At 47.5% G+C, this 18,442-nt stretch overlaps 1 protein-coding gene across 1 annotated transcript in view; it reads right to left on the reverse strand.

The window, feature by feature from the left end:
* Positions 1-18,442, reverse strand: part of LOC149367623 (uncharacterized) — a 225,783-nt gene that overhangs the window by 45,460 nt on the left and 161,881 nt on the right. Inside the window, exons 9-10 of the mRNA XM_089556426.1 lie at positions 17,822-17,892; positions 916-1,015 (exon numbers count right to left, since the gene is read on the reverse strand). Coding sequence (XP_089412552.1) covers positions 916-1,015; positions 17,822-17,892 — 171 coding nt within the window. The remainder of the gene's footprint in view (positions 1-915; positions 1,016-17,821; positions 17,893-18,442) is intronic.

Consider the following 18,442-nt stretch of genomic DNA (forward strand, 5'->3'; position numbering starts at 1 on the left):
AGGCTAGTGCTCCACGCTGCTGAGTAGATAAAAAATGTTCACTTCTTTTTTGCGAACTGTGGTAGCCAAAGCGGTTCTTAGGCCTTTTGCACCCATTGGGCCGTGATGGCCTGTAAATCAATTATTACTTGCAGCATAGCTTTAAACTTTTACTACGCAGCCGTTGTAAAAACACGGAGCAAAACAATGTGCGACATTTCCCTCTACAAAGGGCAACGAATCGTAATGTTGACTTGCTAAAGCATTTGCTGCAAGCACCTCGCCAATGAATGTACTGCTGCATAAGGATGGTCTGCCAGCTGCGTTTGCCGCAGCAACTGCGACGGGACAGCAAGCTGCTGAGCTGTGATTGTCCCCCAGCAGAGCGACCTCAGGCACAGAGCTAAACCCAATCGAGCCCATCTTGGGACATCTCGAGCCAGGTTCTGGCTGCCACCTTCGCAAATATGCAACATAACATCCAGCCGTCAATGCTGGGCATCCACCCAACACAGACGTTTTCAGCGCAATCAACATAACAGCTTATCATTGTTATCAGGCATTCCTCTGCCGGGTAGAGGCCAATGACCTGCAATCACCCCCTTCACTCTAAAATTACATGCATTCCAGGGGTCTCAGTCTGAAGCAAAACATAAGTAACTGACATCCATAGAATCAATTGCTTCTAACTAGAGCCCAGCAAACTGAACGGTCTTCTCTGTTCGCACTGCATTCTTATTGCGACGCCAGGCAGTTTCTCACACAAAGTCAATTTTATAACAGGTGCTGCCGACGAAACGTCAAGGATTATCAATAAAGAAGGGCCAATAAACACCCGCCACCGCGACAACTTCGTCACCACAGAAAAATGAATCACTACCGACTTGCCCAAATCGCAGCCTTAATTTGCCAACACAATCATGTCAATTCTTTCACCTGGAGAGAACCGTCCGAAGCAGACCGAGAGCATCTGCGGCTGGTTCCAGATGCTTGGAGAGTGTCAGCCGGCTGGCAGACATCAACAGTGGTTGGATAACTGCACGTAAAAAGCCATTCAAAAGAATGCGTATGACAAAACGATGGCTTCAGATTGTTTGTTTCAACTACTAGTCACATGTCAGTGACGCAATTCTGACAAAACTGCAAAAACAAAACACATGCGTAGCATCCAGGACATGCAAAATGAAGGGACAAAATGCTCGTGTGTATCACAAACGATTTCAGCTGCACTCCACTATATTGCACAGCCAAACGGGCTGACGTGGCTGCTGGCATGTCAGTGGCCTGCTCCTGATCTGTAAGCTCCTACTTGCTGAAAATGCCAGAACCTTAGTCCTCCTGTGCCATTTTGTTAAAGTCTAAGCATCATTTCTGCTCGCTGAGAGTACATGCGTCACAAATGTTGGGCTAATCTGATTAATTTTAACTACCTGGTTAGAACTTCAAATACACTGAATCGCACACACAAAGCCCCCAAACTGAATCGCAGCTGCTGCAGCTGGGATTTGACCCTGCACTGCTCGCTTCGCCAGGTGAACCTTCTTTCGTAGAAGCAGGTACCTGGGACAAAAATTCAGGGGGCACTTTGGCTGTCTAAAGTGGGTAGAGGCGGAAGCGTTTTCCGCACCACCTTCGCTGTTTGTGTGGCACTGGTGGCGTCACATATATTTGAGTACTAATTACTAAGTGATGGCAAATCACTAATTAATTGTTAATTACTAATTAATGTCTGAATACTAATTAAGTGTCAATTAATGACGCTTAAGCTTCGCCTTTAGGAGTGGACCACGACAGCGCGTTGTAGCGCTGCCAGGGAGTCCATGGAACGCCACCACCTGTTCGGCGCGATGCCTTGCCCTTTGAACGCAATGCTTTTTGAGGAAAGGAAATGGCGCAGTAATTCTCTGTCATCTCGGTGGACACCTGAACCGCACCGTAGAGAAAGGGAGGTGGGAGTGAAAGAAGATAGATAAAGAGGAGCCGTAATGAAGAAAATGAAAATTGTATTTGAGGAAAGGAAATTACGCAGTAACTGTCTCACATATCTCGGTGGACACCCGTCAAAATTCAGGGGGGCACTTATTTGACCTAAAGTGTGGTCACTGATGTGTGGTTAAGATGTTAAGCTTCGCCCCTAAGAGTGGAACGCGACAGCGTCTTGCAACGCTGCCAAGGAGTCCACAGAAGGCCATCGCCCATTCTGTTCTACGCCTCGCTCGTCGGTAAATTGGTTTTTGAGGAAAGGAAATGTGTCTCTCATTTGTCGGTGGACACCTAAACCTCGCCGGAAGGGAATGGAGGAGGATGAGAGTGAGTGAAGACACCGTATTCACTAGACGCGCCTTTGTTCATTCCGAACCATCAAGCTGGCATGGCGGAGTGGATAGCGTGCTCGTCTCTCACGCCGAAGACCGGGGTTCGATTCCTGAGCTGGACCAAATTGTTAATCGATTTTATTTATTTATATGGCCTGAATAGTAAAGCTAATTACGCTAATTGGGTAATTAAGCAATTAACTAAGCTCAGTCCCACTTACTTGGAGCATCACTATACGATCCCTTCAATTGGTTGTATGGTTACTAGCCAAAGTGCAATTGGCCCCGTTTCAAATTCGCGCGCTGTGACGTCACGACCGTTTCCACCAATTGAAAAGCGTGACATTTTCTGTCGACAACTGCTGCTTACAACGATGAGACATTAAAGGCTTCCGCCTTAAAAGTCCCCGCAGAAGCTAACTAGGAGAGCCAGATGAGACATTAAAGGCTTCCGCCTTAAAAGTCCCCGCAGAAGCTAACTAGGCGAGCCACTTAGGTCCCGCGACCGTCATCATAACCACCGGATTGTCAGTGAACTGAACGCCGTGGCAAGTGACAGCTAAATTCAGTAATTGGTCGCGAGGGACGACAAAGCTGCGTCCCACAAGCCCCCGCCAATGGTAGGCAACTGCCATCGCAGGGCAATGGCACATCCCTAAACCGCTGCACCACTGCTTCAGAAATGGTCTGAGAACTCTGTCAAAGTCGATAATGACCAATTCCTTAAGAATGGGCGTTACCCCATCAACGCTACCCTAAAAGAGGGTCTGAAAGGGGCTTTAACAATGTTTCTGTATGTCCAGGATGTTAGAGGACGCTACTTCACAAATAACCACCAGCGAAATTTTTTTTATGCGTTTTGTGGAAGCCGAGTTATACAGAGTGAAAATTTGAATTTCCGCGTTATCGCACCTTTCCCTCTCCTGTCATCCCTTTTCCACACTGGCACGCCGGCGTAGCCACTCCACCGGCTGCCGACGAACGCGCGAGTTCCCAGGCCACGGTCAGAAAGAGTTGGCACGGCGAACCAATGATAGCCCTCAACAAGTACAGAAAGTTGGGCTAGTTGGTGCGGATTCATACTTAGCAGCGCAAAAAAACGAGGACCAAGCGAACGAGGAGACACAACACAAGCGCAGACTATCAAGTGAATTTTTATTCACGAAAGGGAAGCTTTTTAAAGGTGTTAGAAAATACAAAATTGAAACACAACAACCACTACCGCGCGTGCAAGGAAAGCATGACATATCATTCCTGCGTGAAAACGAACATAACAACAGGATAACAAGTGTAATCACATCAAGCCAACCCCCCGTACTGTGTGTTCATACTCAAGAACCTGCACAGAAAAGGAACCTCCTGTTCCTGCAGGCTGACCGACGGTGACGCGGCACACGCGTCTCCTTCTTTTCTAATCAAGTAAGCTTCCATCAGTTCCCGGCAAACCCTATCTCTGTGCCTGAACAAGATGTTTGTCCTATCAAGGTGGGGAAAACAGTTTTTGCAACCCCTGCAATGCAAGGAGAGGTTGGAAGACACAGCACCTTTCAATGATCTCCGGTGTTCCGCTAAACGCTCATTGATACACCGACCGGTCTGGCCGATGTAATTCCTACCATAGGAAAGCGGAATGCGATATACAACACCTGTGTCGCAATCTGTGATCCTTTTTCTGTGGGCTATCGTACAACTGTCCCTCCGGCGGACACCACCATGCTCAAGCTTTTTTCGCACAGCACTGCACACACCAGCAAGCTTATTCCTCGCGGTGTAAACAACGTTTACCCCATTCCTCACCCCCACTTTTTTTAGGCGATGTGAAATACCGTGGACATAGGGAATTCCTACCGATCGTTTTTTCCTCGCATCCTCTGTCACGATGACCTCTGGCCTACCGGTCCTGGCCAAGATCCTTTCCGTGACTCTAGCCAGAGTATGATCAGGAAAACCTGCTTCCTTAAGCCGGCGTATTTGTGCCAGGAAGCTTGATTCAACCTTGTGGCGGCAAGATTTTGAGAAGGAGGCTTTTAGGCGAGAACTAGCAATGCCGGCCTTTACCAGCTTCGAATGACCCGACCTGTGATTGAGGAGGGGCTTTTCCGTCCTTGGGCGATACTCCCAGCACACCCCACTCGCCTGGCAACCAATCCTCAGGTCTAGGAACTGGATGGAGCCTGTCTGCCGTAATTCAAAGGTGAACTTCAGACCGTCGCCCCTTTCCTTGAATACCTTGACGACGTCCGGGATAACCCTGGGGGAACTATCTTTTAGGAGGATCAAAAAATCATCAACATACCGGAAGACCTTTTCAGCAAGATCATCAAGGTCTTCAGCTAATTTAACATCCATTCTGCTTAGGAATATGTCGCTCAAAACAGGTGCGACACGGGATCCGATGCAGACGCCAGACCTCTGGACGTACACTTTCTCTCCCCACCCGACGAAGGTCGAGTCGAGGTAAAACAATAGGGGCTCTAGAAAACTTTCTACCGAAATACCACATTCCGCCATGAACACAACCTCGTCATTGTCCTCGATGATGCAATCCTTCACATACTTCATAAGCTGAGCATGGGGTAAAGAGTAAAATAAATCTTCAACGTCTATGCTGAAGGCGAAATGCCTCTTTTCCTCCACCTGTGACAAGAACTTCACAACATCCGTAGAGTTCCTCACCAAAAATGGGTCGGAAAACCTGAGAAAACCCAGATGACGCTGTGGAAATCCAGAAACTGCGTGCTGCCAGGTGTCCCGCTCTGAAACAATCGCCCAGAAGGGAACGTCCGGCTTATGGGCCTTGGCTGTGAAAAACAAGTCCAGAACGCGACCTTTGCTATTGCTGACCGTGGCGCCGATCCAGATTCATCTCTTCCAGGAGGACCTTGGCCTGTTTTTTGACGGAAGCAGGCCTCAGAGCCACTTTGAAGTTCTTTGCAATTGCCTCACCTGCCTTCTTGCTGAAAACGCCTTCTGGCGCTAGAACAAAGAATCCCTCCTTGTCAGACAGGAGAGGCCTCAAGCCCTCAGTTGCCAAGTAGTCCACCAGCGCCTTCATTCTTCCTGAAGTTCTCGTTTTTCCTTTTCTTTTCTGGTCCATTACGATTGCGGAGCACTCGTTGACGCACCTTGATTTATCAGCGTCGGGAACAACCCGGCAGACCTCGCGCGAGAGCGCTAGCAGCTCGAGGGGCCTCAAGGCAGGTTCAAAGCAGAATTTCGGTCCCAGTTCCAGAGTCCGTCGGTGACGATCGTCAATCACCTTGTTTTCGAGGATGGTAATCTTCCCCGTGGTCGCTGAGGCTTTTTTCCTTGTGGTAGCGTGGGTGCTCCGCAATCGTAATGGACCAGAAAAGAAAAGGAAAAACGAGAACTTCAGGAAGAATGAAGGCGCTGGTGGACTACTTGGCAACTGAGGGCTTGAGGCCTCTCCTGTCTGACAAGGAGGGATTCTTTGTTCTAGCGCCAGAAGGCGTTTTCAGCAAGAAGGCAGGTGAGGCAATTGCAAAGAACTTCAAAGTGGCTCTGAGGCCTGCTTCCGTCAAAAAACAGGCCGAGGTCCTCCTGGAAGAGATGAATCTGGATCGGCGCCACGGTCAGCAATAGCAAAGGTCGCGTTCTGGACTTGTTTTTCACAGCCAAGGCCCATAAGCCGGACGTTCCCTTCTGGGCGATTGTTTCAGAGCGGGACACCTGGCAGCACGCAGTTTCTGGATTTCTACAGCGTCATCTGGGTTCTCTCAGGTTGTCCGACCCATTTTTGGTGAGGAACTCTACGGATGTTGTGAAGTTCTTGTCACAGGTGGAGGAAAAGAGGCATTTCGCCTTCAGCATAGACGTTGAAGATTTATTTTACTCTTTACCCCATGCTCAGCTTATGAAGTATGTGAAGGATTGCATCATCGAGGACAATGACGAGGTTGTGTTCATGGCGGAATGTGGTATTTCGGTAGAAAGTTTTCTAGAGCCCCTATTGTTTTACCTCGACTCGACCTTCGTCGGGTGGGGAGAGAAAGTGTACGTCCAGAGGTCTGGCGTCTGCATCGGATCCCGTGTCGCACCTGTTTTGAGCGACATATTCCTAAGCAGAATGGATGTTAAATTAGCTGAAGACCTTGATGATCTTGCTGAAAAGGTCTTCCGGTATGATGATGATTTTTTGATCCTCCTAAAAGATAGTTCCCCCAGGGTTATCCCGGACGTCGTCAAGGTATTCAAGGAAAGGGGCGACGGTCTGAAGTTCACCTTTGAATTACGGCAGACAGGCTCCATCCAGTTCCTAGACCTGAGGATTGGTTGCCATGCGAGTGGGGTGTGCTGGGAGTATCGCCCAAGGACGGAAAAGCCCCTCCTCAATCACAGGTCGGGTCATTCGAAGCTGGTAAAGGCCGGCATTGCTAGTTCTCGCCTAAAAGCCTCCTTCTCAAAATCTTGCCGCCACAAGGTTCAATCAAGCTTCCTGGCACAAATACGCCGGCTTAAGGAAGCAGGTTTTTCCTGATCACACTCTGGCTAGAGTCACGGAAAGGATCTTGGCCAGGACCGGTAGGCCAGAGGTCATCGTGACAGAGGATGCGAGGAAAAAACGATCGGTAGGAATTCCCTATGTCCACGGTATTTCACATCGCCTAAAAAAAGTGGGGGTGAGGAATGGGGTAAACGTTGTTTACACCGCGAGGAATAAGATTGCTGGTGTGTGCAGTGCTGTGCGAAAGAAGCTTGAGCATGGTGGTGTCCGCCGGAGGGACAGTTGTACGATAGCCCACAGAAAAAGGATCACAGATTGTGACACAGGTGTTGTATATCGCATTCCGCTTTCCTGTGGTAGGAATTACATCGGCCAGACCGGTCGGTGTATCAATGAGCGTTTAGCGGAACACCGGAGTTCATTGAAAGGTGCTGTGTCTTCCAACCTCTCCTTGCATTGCAGGGGTTGCAAAAACTGTTTTCCCCACCTTGATAGGACAAACATCTTGTTCAGGCACAGAGATAGGGTTTGCCGGGAACTGATGGAAGCTTACTTGATTAGAAAAGAAGGAGACGCGTGTGCCGCGTCACCGTCGGTCAGCCTGCAGGAACAGGAGGTTCCTTTTCTGTGCAGGTTCTTGAGTATGAACACACAGTACGGGGGGTTGGCTTGATGTGATTACACTTGTTATCCTGTTGTTATGTTCGTTTTCACGCAGGAATGATATGTCATGCTTTCCTTGCACGCGCGGTAGTGGTTGTTGTGTTTCAATTTTGTATTTTCTAACACCTTTAAAAAGCTTCCCTTTCGTGAATAAAAATTCAGTTGATAGTCTGCGCTTGTGTTCTGTCTCCTCGTTCGCTTTGGTCCTCGTTTTTTTGCGCTGCTAAGTATGATAGCCCTCCGCTGCTGACTTAACGAGCGCTGCATGAAGCGCTGCGTGCCGACTCGGGCGGTACCGCTGGCCGCCCTGAGGCGCAGAAGCGCGAATGTTTGAAAATATATTGTAAATGATCGGCTCCTTTTTGAGGTCTTGTACGTGGCACGAGTTAACTCGGTGGCTTACACTCTATATACGGCAAGCGTATTATAGCCAACCACAAACACCCTTTTCAGGGGCCCTCCAAGGTGGAGCTTCAGTCTCCCCTCCAATTTTTTATCTATCGCGCTGTAAATTAAGAACGCACTTTCTCTACTGCATCCATTTCGCTCATTTTATGCCACATCTCAGCAGCAGTAATTCATGCACACTTCATTTCACTGCAAGGAGGTAGCCTAAAAGCGATCAAGTGGAAACTAAGCATACGCAAAAAGCAGATGCAATCGTTAAGAGTAAAAAAAAGGCACTGTAATTAGCAATATGAATAAGATAGTTAAAGTAGCCGAAGAGTTCTACACAAATCTATACACTGGCCGTTGTGATTGCTGGGATATTCCGCAGTAACGAAGGAGGAAGTAAAGAACGCTTAACTAGCAATGAAAAGGGTAAGCAGCTGGTGAGGATCAGGTGACAGCAGATCTGTCGAAGGACGGGGAGAAAACAGTGCTAGAAAAAACCTAGATACACGCAATGCCTTATGGCCTCGAGCGTACCAGAAGCTTGGAAGAACGCTAACACCACCTTAAGCCATCGGAAAGGAGAAGCAAAGGAAATGAAAAATTACAGACCAGTCATCTTGCTCTCTGTTGCCTATAAGGTATTTGGTAGGCAATCGCTAATACAGCAAGGATGACACTCCAGGACAACCTTTCAAACACATGCTCAGACAGGCTTTCCTTAATGGGGCTGGACAACAGACAATATTCACACGAAAACAGCGCAAACTTCAAGAAGGACGCAGAAAGGGGAGACGAGACACAGGAGGTTAACAGTCTTTTGTTAAGGCATCTGCCAGTTTGGCCAACATAAGCATGACCACAACACAAGGGAATTGAGTAGACTACGCCTTGAGCACTGGAAACAAACAGATCACGATGATTCGTGGTGCAGCCAACGTATCTGCGACTCATCTGGTTTCCACGCTTGCACAGACTTGACAGACGATCTGGGACTGAAAATACTACATTTACTCCTAATTTATTCCCGAACTTCCTCACGGATTGTGAAATCCCGTGTTAGTAAGGAATCACGGCTATCTTCCGATCCATGGCCCTTTGACGTGGTTCTTTTTTTCTCATCATGGCCTCATCCGCCGTTGACAAGCGCGCGAGAGGGTAACCAGCCTGCACAAGTTGGCGCGTCTGGTTTAAGCTTCAAGCTATCTTCAAACTATCTTTCAGCACTCGGAAAGCAGTGAAATCTGCTATCTTTGATTTGTATGTGTAATTTTGTTTCTTTTCTTTTTTTTCCTCCCCCCCTCCCCGTCCTTTCTCACTGCCCTTCCTTAGTTACATTCTAAATTTGTGCAGTATTGATTAACTGTGCCGTTCTCTGGCTTGCTCCATTCTGCCGAGCATTGCCCCACAAGCCCATTGTTGGCTTGGGCAGGCTCGTATCTGTACTGTGTAATTTTTCAAATAAATAATTTATTATTATTATGATTGCATGATTTTTTTACTGAGTTATAGAACCAAGAGTTAACAATACTGCGCTTAACTAACTTCGACTGAGCTGAATCAAAGGGAAGAAGGGGTTTTTTGGCTCGAGGCTCAAAGGCCCAGCACTCATGGTTGTTGTCAAAATAGAGTCCTAATTCTAAAAAAACGTAAGAAACCATTAGAAGGAAGTTCGTCGGTGGCAATCAAAGGGCTTAGTATGCTAGAAAAATTGCAAAGAACCTTTGAAGCTTCGAATGGGAGGACCTGATGTTCGCAGTCCAGGATGACAGGATAGCCGTCGACAAAACGGAATATCTGCTTCGCATTGCTACACTGAAAGAGGCTGTGTAACGCTCTGTCCTTCATAGCTAAGTAAAGATCACTGGGAATTGGAGCAATGGAAGAACCTATACATATGCCATTTCTTGAAGAAAAAGTGAACCGTTCCATTTTGCAAATGTAGAACTTTAGTACACAGAAAGTAGCTCGAGAAAGCAGGCAGTTGAAATGCAACTCTCGTTCTGAAATTTTACAGATTCATGCTGGTCAATACAACCCTTGATGCAAGTGATCAAGTCGTCATAACGGATGCATAGTATAAATCTTTAACGTCAATATAAAAGCCTGCGAACGCCTTTTCGTAGTTGTCTTTTAAAAACTTAATCACAGGAAGAATGAAGAATCTTCATTCTTTGCCGAAAATGGGTCATATACAGTTGGCAGCTTTAGTTGCTTCTGTAAAAATGATGCAACAGATTTCTGCCAAGTCCCTGTCTCAGAAACAATGACACGGAAAGGATGATCTACCTTAAGAGTTTTAACAGAGAATAACATTTCTAAGCACAAGTAGCTGCTGTAGTCCACTGCACTACATAATTTTTGCAAGTTCAGGCGTTCACACAGTTTCACAAAGTTTCCGCACCAGCCCTATTATTTTATGTTCAAACCTTATTGCCCTATCCACCTGCCAGTCACGAGTCGTAACATTCTGCTTAAAGAGGAAGGTCATTCGCTTAGTGATTCAAGCTCTCTTCAGCCTTCTGCAGCCATCGTGGGCAACATAAGGCGCATTCGCAAGGTTCTCAAGACTGAGTTCGGGCCTGTCCCGCAGGGACTCCGGACCGTTTTTGGGAGTGGGGGCCAAGTATTGTCTTTGCTTCATCACCATCATTATCATCAGCCGGACTAGACCCGCTGCAGGGCAAAGGCCGCTCCCATATTCCTCCAATTAACCCGTTCCTGTGCTAGCTGCATCCACTTGACTCCTGCAAACTTCTTATTCTTATTAATTATTAATTCATTATAGCCGTTTCATTTTTACATAATTGCATTCTCGCTAATTTTACATTGGTACATAGACTCTAAAATGGCTGGAAAATTAATTACTGAAACCTGCGCAGACCGCGCAAGTGACTAAACAGATTCGAAAGCTGCGAAAAAAGCATTTTTAATATTTCTGAATTCGCGCTCGCACTGAAGCCAATGTGAACTGATATATTCATGCAAGCAGACATGAAAGTAGGTAAAAAGCTATAGTATCGCAGACTGATGAGCTCCAAGGCTATCATGACAAGAGGACGTTGGGCAGGAGAGGTTTTCAAAGGAGGCCGAAGGTGGCTGTTCGTTCTGCCGTTCGAACTCTTGCATAACGGCATCCAAATGCAGGTCCGCAACTCTCTTCTTGTGCACGTGGAGAAGGCGAAGATGTGTCAGCCTCTTCTGCAGCATTCGATTGCGCAGAAATGTTTTTTCTCTCCTCAGAGCACTGAAAGATTGCTCTCCTGAAGCAGCTGGCGCAGCCACAGAAAACACGAGTTGCCGATACTGGACAACGTGGTCCGTCATATTACGCATGTCTTCAGACTTTCCCTGCAGAATCTGTAAAATGCGTTCACTTGCGGCCAGACCCTCGTCACCCAGGAGCGTTGGGCGAAGCACGAGTTGTGCTGAAATCCTGCTGGTGTCAAAATCTGCAGCATGTGCTCCAAAAAGCTCATTTAGGTCATTTGACACGAAGTTTCGATCTTCAGCAGCGTCAGTCAAAAGGCCCTCGAGGCTAATCAGCTGCTCCATGCCAGGCGGTTCAAATTGAAGTCGGATCTCAGTGGCAATACGATCGATAGCGGCAAAACTGTTTTGTCAGGTTTGGTTTATTGGGGTTTAACGTCCCAAAGCGACCCAGGCTATGAGGGATGCCGTAGTGAAGGGCTCCGGAAATTTCGACCCCCTGGGGTTCTTTAAGGTGCACTGACATCGCACAGTACACGGGCCTCTAGAATTTCGCCTCCATCGATATTCAGCCGCCGCAACCGGGACCGAACCCACGTCTGCGGCCGGCGGCTGAATTTCGATGAAGGCGAAATTGTAATGACTTGCCGTCAAGCGCTGCAAGCTCCTCAGGCTTGGCGGTGAATTGAAGCCTTCTGAGCGGCTGCGAAACTCTGGGCGCTCGAGGTTCCTTTAGACCTAACTCTGTTGCTCTTGAGTTCGCCCGCTGCCACAGGACGTCAAACGAGGCGTCAGACCACAGCCCTAACAAGCGGTCACAAAGAGCCTCTGCTGCTTCTTTTGCTCCTGCAGCGCGGTAAACTGGGCATTGAAGCAACCTCGCTAATTTCTGGCACGGGCCAAACAGGGCTACAGAAAGGTTGATGCCCAATAATGTTTCGAACTTCTTTAATACTTTCTCATATCCTTTTAAGGCTGTCTTGCCGGTGCCAATGAGAGAGCTTTGAGCTTGCACCAGTTCCCGCAAAGTTGCCTGCGCCCTTTCATATTTCTCAACGAACCTTTCCGTTGATTTTACTCTTACTGTCCCCCTCGTTGGACACAGTGGTAGCGGTAGGGTGCTTTGCCAAGAACAATCTAGCTGACCGGCATCCTTACCCGGGGAAGTACAACGTTCGAATAAACAGTCTTCCTCTTATTCGATTCAAGTATTGCATTGGAAACATCCTTTACAATGTTGAGAGCGTCGCCGATGGCATCGTAGTTCCTTGCGACCTCCAGGAGTGCCAAGTCCAGGCAGAGGTTACTGCAGTGCACAAATAGGGACAGGCTGAAGAGAGCTTGAATCTAAAGCCGACTAACTTCCGGTTTAAGAACAGTGTTGCAACTGGTGACAGGAAGGTGGATGCAGGAATAAGCTTTGCACATAAAACGACAGGGTCGGTACGCAAACTTTGATATAGGTAAGGACGAAATGCAGAAGAAATATGCTCGAGAAGCATTTTCGCGCGGACTAGTTGGTTCGCAGCTAAGGTGAATCTGAAGATGGCAAAAAAGAAACAAGAAACACACAAGAGAATGAAACTTAGTAGAGCAGAACGTTGGTCAGTTGGTGTAGCGACATATTCAAGAAAACTTTGCGCAGGATAACACTGGGCATTTCTGCTGAGTTCCGGTATCAATTGTCTTGTGCCTATCACTGATGCTATATTTGCTGCACCAATGTGCTCCCACCCGTGTTGCACTGGATATTGTACGCTTGCGCCCTTCCTGCTTCATAAGGCGATGTATGTTTTCGAGAATACAGTTGCAAGTTTGCGCTCGTGTGTGTGTGCGTGTTTCTCTCTCCGTCTTGTGTTATTCTGCTCAAAGTTTTCTTGAATATGACACAAGGAAACAATGGGACGGGCATCAACTCAGAATAGAGAATCTTGCAAATGCGCATTATGTGGTCCCACGACGGCTGCGAAAGGCTGAAGAGGGCTTGAATCTCTAAGGGGACAGCCTTCCGTTTTAAGAAGAATGTTGCGACTGGTGACTGGCAGGTGGATATGGGAATAAGCTTTGCACATAAAATGACAGGGTCGGTACAGAAACTTTGATATAGGTAAGGGCGAAAGGCTGAAGAAATATGCTCAAGAAGTACATCGGCTCGGGCCAATTTTTTTCTTAGCTAAGGATTCCATATCAATCAGCTATATATATATAGCTGGATATAGATGGCAACATAGAGTAATTCTGCAGTATTAACTAGAGGGAGGCAGCTAACGTAATTAGGCGAAATACGCAGTACAAACTGAACGTCGTACAGGCCTACGCGCCTACATGAAGACGAGATCGTCGAAAGCTTCTATGAATATGTGGATCGCCACTGAGCAAAGAAAAATGCATTACAGTGTACTGATGAGCAACTTCAGAGCCAAGGTAGGCAAGAACCAGGCTGGAGACCAAGCAGTTATTTGGACATAAATCTTACTTGTACCGTTGAGTGGAAAGAGAGAGAGAGAGAGTGTGTGTGTGTGTGCGCGTGCGTGTGTGTGTGTGTGTGTGTGTGTGTGCGTGCGTGCGTGCGTGTGTGTGTGTGTGCGTGTGCGTGTGCGTGTGCGTGTGTGTGTGTGTGTGCGTGTGTGTGTGTGCGTGTGCGTGTGCGTGTGTGTGTGTGCGTGTGCGTGTGCGTGTGTGTGTGTGTGTGTGTGTGTGTGTGTGTGTGTGTGTGTGTGTGTGTGTGTGTGTGTGTGTGTGTGTGTGTGTGTGTGTGTGTGTGTGTGTGTTGTAACACACGATAGTACCCACAAAAATGACATCCTCATGCAGGATCCCCCTTGCTTCCGAAGACCCATTGGTTCTCTAATGGGTGCAAGTTTAGCTGCGGCCTGGTGCTCGGCTTTTCAAGGGTGAAAATGCTTGGGAAATGGGTCTTGAACCAAACCGCTGGCTTTGTGGTGGTGCATCCGCCTCGAACTCGGAAGGTGCTGGATTCGATCCCCAGTCCCGCCAGGGAACCACTGGTTTTCTAATGGGTGCAAGCTCATCCGCAGACTGGTGGATGGCTTTTCTTGGGTGAAATGCTTGGAACAAGGGTCTTGGACGAAACCGTTCGCCTTGTGATAGAGCATCCGCCCAGCATTCAGGAGGTGCTGAGGTCGATTCCAAGTGCCACTGGGGTCCCACTGGTTTTAAAATGGGTAAAAGCTTACCAGCGGCGCGGTGGATGGCTGTTATAGTATAAAATGCTTGGGAAATGGGTCTTCGACCAAACTGCTGGCCTTGCGGTAGGCCATCAACCTGGCATATGGAAGGTGCTGGGTTCGATCCCCAGTACCGCCGGGCACCCACTGGTTTTCTATTGGTACAGGCTTACCAGTTTTGTGCTCGGCTTTTCTACGGTGACATGCTCAGGAAAAGGGTCTTGGACGAAACCGTTGATCTTGTGGTAGAGCACCCGGCTCACGTTCGGAAGGTGCTGGGCTCAATCTCCAGTGCCACCGGGGGCACACTAGTTTTCTAATGGGTAAAGATTTCCTTTGAACTACAAAAGCATGGGCATCTTAGAAACCACGTTCTTAAAACCAAGAGCATTTAGATTGCCTACCTCGGTCTATACAATGAGCGTCCGATGTTCTCCTTGCTATTTTCCTGCAGAAACGCCGGCTGTAAACAGTTCCATTGCCCCCCCCCCCCCCCCCATATGGCGCATAAGACTGCGTCATTCGGGTGCAGATGATGCATGTGAGTGCAACACAATCGCAAATTGCCTGCAAATTCTTCCTTAGGAGCGCGGTAAGCATGTGTGAGATCCTGCCAGCGCCTAGATAAAGGTGCACGGGAGAGATCAACGCGGAAGCACTGCTTGTGTTCGTGATCAAACGGCGCGGAGCAGCCACCGGCGTGACATTCATGGCTGGTGTTCTGCAGGAGCAGCTCCTTTCCTGGATCAGGCGCGGTGGTCTGAAGGCGCCCAGCGTGAGTGGCTGCAACACTGCGAACCTGGAGTATCTTTACGAGGTTTCTTGAAGTGGAGAATGTTGTAGCGGCGGCTGCCGCCCAAGTACACGAACTGCTAGCAACCAAACAATCCCGCTTTATTGCCACATACAGTCATATATATACACATAGTGACACTGGTGCCTCTAGCGGCAGGTCATCCCCAAACCGGAAGCGAAATCACATATACAACAGAGAACACCCGAGGGTTTCATCTTGAGTATCCTAGCATTGGATCATTATTGGCACAAAAGTCAGGTTCCCCTTGATAATTTCAGAGCACGTGTGTGTATGTAACTGCGTCGTTAGCCATGCCTCTTGTCATCATCATCATCATCAGCCTGACTACACCCACTGCAGGGCAAAGGTCTCTCCCATGTCTCTCCAATTAACCCTGTCCTTTGTCAGTTGCCGCCACTGTATCCCCGCAAACTTCGTAATCTCATCCGCCCACCTAACTTTCTGCCGTCCCCTGCTACGTTTGCTTTCTCTTGGAATCCACTCCGTTACCCTTAAGGACCAGCGGTTACCTTGCCTTCGCATTACATGCCCTGCCCAAGCCCATTTCTTCCTCTTGATTTCAAATAAGATATCGTTAACCCGCGTTTGTTCCCTCACCCACTCCGCCCGCTTCCGATCTCTTAACGTTACACCTATCATTTTCCTTTCCATAGCTCGCTGCGTTGTTCTTAACTTAACTTGTACTCTCTTGTACTACGGCTAAAAGAGCATGGCATGGCTTTGCTGAAACCGCCAGGATTTCCTCTCCATTGTAGCGTTGGGAAGCTATTGTGGTGTTACACTGTACTGTGTTTGAACCACGGCGTGGGTGCATTGAATTTGTACATTTTACTGATATTTTGTTCACTGGGCGATACCATATCTCGTGAACCGCTCAAATAGAATTCAGCGCAAAAAAAACAGACAAGGGACGAAGAGAGACACTCCCTTCCTATATATTCCTTCATTCCCTTCCCATATATCCCCTGTACTTCAGCATGAATAAACAGTTGGTAGTTAGCGCTCGTGAACGTCTCAGTGTGTCTCTCTTCGTCCCTTGTCTGTTTTTTTTGCGCTGAATTCTATTTAACATGCTTCACCAACTAGCCCGGCAGCTTTCTCTCCTGTCCTGAACCGCCCTGAACGAGAAGGCCCCCAGCCCTTATGTGATACGTATGAATCATCACCTCTAGAATGTTCCGAGTACCTTCCATTAGATTATCGTACAGGAATAAATTAATCCGATCCACTAATCCACCTTAACCTATCCACTAATCCGTACTAGTGAACCTTAATTCATTTCCTGGGATGAGCATACTTCAAAATTTTTTGGGTCCTCAGATTTCCAAATTTTGCAGTGCTCTATGACTGGTACACTTTCATCACGTGGTGTTGATGACATCAGGGCCCTCCAGTCGCATACGTAGACCGCGGGGAGTCCTCATATCACTACTGTAGCAGTGGTTAAGCGATGTATTTTTGGCAGGAAGAGGTTTGCGGACCCTTTTACAACTGCACTGGATATGAAAAGACTATAGCGTTTACTTTTCGTCTAATCTCACCTGGAATGAGCACGTCGAGCACGTTTCTGCTAAAGCTTATGGCATGCTAAATTTTCTAAGAAGAAATTTTAAAATGGCACCACTAAAAGTTAAAGAGCTTCTTTATTTTACCTATATTCGGCCAATATTGGAGTATGCTTGTGTTGTTTGGCACCCCTCTACTTTAAATTTAACAGACATGCTTGAGCGTGTTCAGAACTTTGCCGCTCGGTTTGTTTCAAGTAATTATGATTTTAACAGCAGTGTTACTAACATTAAACTAACGCTGGGATGGGAGCTGTTACGGAAACGCCGTACCAACTCCCGGTTAGAAATGCTGTATAAAATCTTTCACCGAAAAATAAAAATAGATAAAGAAAATTATTTACTTCCACCGCATTTCAGGTCAAACAGACTTGACCATGGGTGGAAGATTAGAGAAATTAAATGCAAAACTAACACTTATCAAAACGCATTTTTCCCATCTACCATTCATGACTGGAATCGCCTGCCCCTTGAAATTGTTGAGTGCCGTTCAGAGTCTATGTTCCGCGCGTTGCTGTCGGATGTATGAGTGCGCAGTTGGCTTTTTTTTTTTCGTCATGTCTTTTTGTTGTTTCATATTTCATTCATTTTGTACTTGCTGTGTCATGCCTTGTTGTATTGCTTTTTTTTTCTTCCTCTTTTTTTCCGGCCTAATCTCCTGTTATGTATCCTCATCCCCCCTGCAATAATGCCTTCGGGCGCTGCAGGTATTTCCAATAAATAAATAAATAAATAGGGATACTTATGTCATCTTATGAGTGGAACGTGATATTACTTCTGCAGATTCTATTGAAACTTCTGTGTGTGCTTGCGTCAGTTTCTTTTCAGTTGTTGGTCCGTCAACCACCATATCCGGACTGCTAGCTGCAGTAGCAACTATCTACTACGCTATGACGGTGCCAACATTTGCTTATATCACATTTTTCCTTATTTTTGATTTTGTGTCATGCCTCTTTAACCAACCAGACCAATCAGCGAATTTCGTGAAAGCGGATGCCCCTGGCTTCCTCGTGATGTAAAATCTTATGCTAGCTAGGCTGCTATCTCAAACTAGGTTGCTCAAGACATGGTAGCCAGGTTACAAATGAACGTGGTCTCTCTAAGCCAATCATAAATTTAACGGCCATCAGCCATGGAGCGCAGGCTGCGAGGCCATCAAGAGGTCACGTAGCCTTTCCTGACGAGAACATTAGTGTCATTGCAATAAAGAGAAAGAGGACTCTCACCATAAGCAGTGGTAAGATTCTCGAGGAAGGCAGGGCGCTGGCTCAACAGGCAGAGGCACTCCACCACCGACCTGCGCAGTGTGGACGAACATTGTGAGGCAGTTCTCTCCCATAGGGTGGTCATTAACTCGGTTCATTACAAGTACATTTTGAAACCTACAGTGGGAACGCGTGCTGTTAAAAGCAAGAGGGCACATGCGAGTTCATTTCTTTAGCTGAAAGCAAAAGCGAGTGGAATTTGGGCTTCCTCTGTCAGCTCTTCTGGCTCCCTTTTAATTTCAACCGATGACTTCTTCGAGCAACGAGAGAGAATGCGCTGAGGTACAGTTTTCCACAGGGTCTGTACTTGCCCAAGGAAACGAGCGTCTGGCCCCATCTGGTGGAAAGTGTTGTGCGAGCATTATGTCACTCCGGCCATCGCCGCTGGTTGATGACCAGTGTTGAGCTGCTTCTGCTGCTGCAGTGAAACTACGCTGCTTTGCTTCCCTTCTTTTTCAGGCGATCCAACCTTGGTGAGTTGTGGCCAACTCCAGTAAAGTCAGCCTCAAGTGGTACTCAAGGTAGGCTCAGACCTGCTCAGGCAGCAGCACTGCAGACAGATGCTGTGCTGGAGGTGTTCCT

Source organism: Amblyomma mixtum, chromosome 1 (assembly GCF_055824585.1).
Source record: "Amblyomma mixtum isolate Tamu chromosome 1, ASM5582458v1, whole genome shotgun sequence".
Taxonomy (NCBI): Eukaryota; Metazoa; Arthropoda; class Arachnida; order Ixodida; family Ixodidae; genus Amblyomma; species Amblyomma mixtum.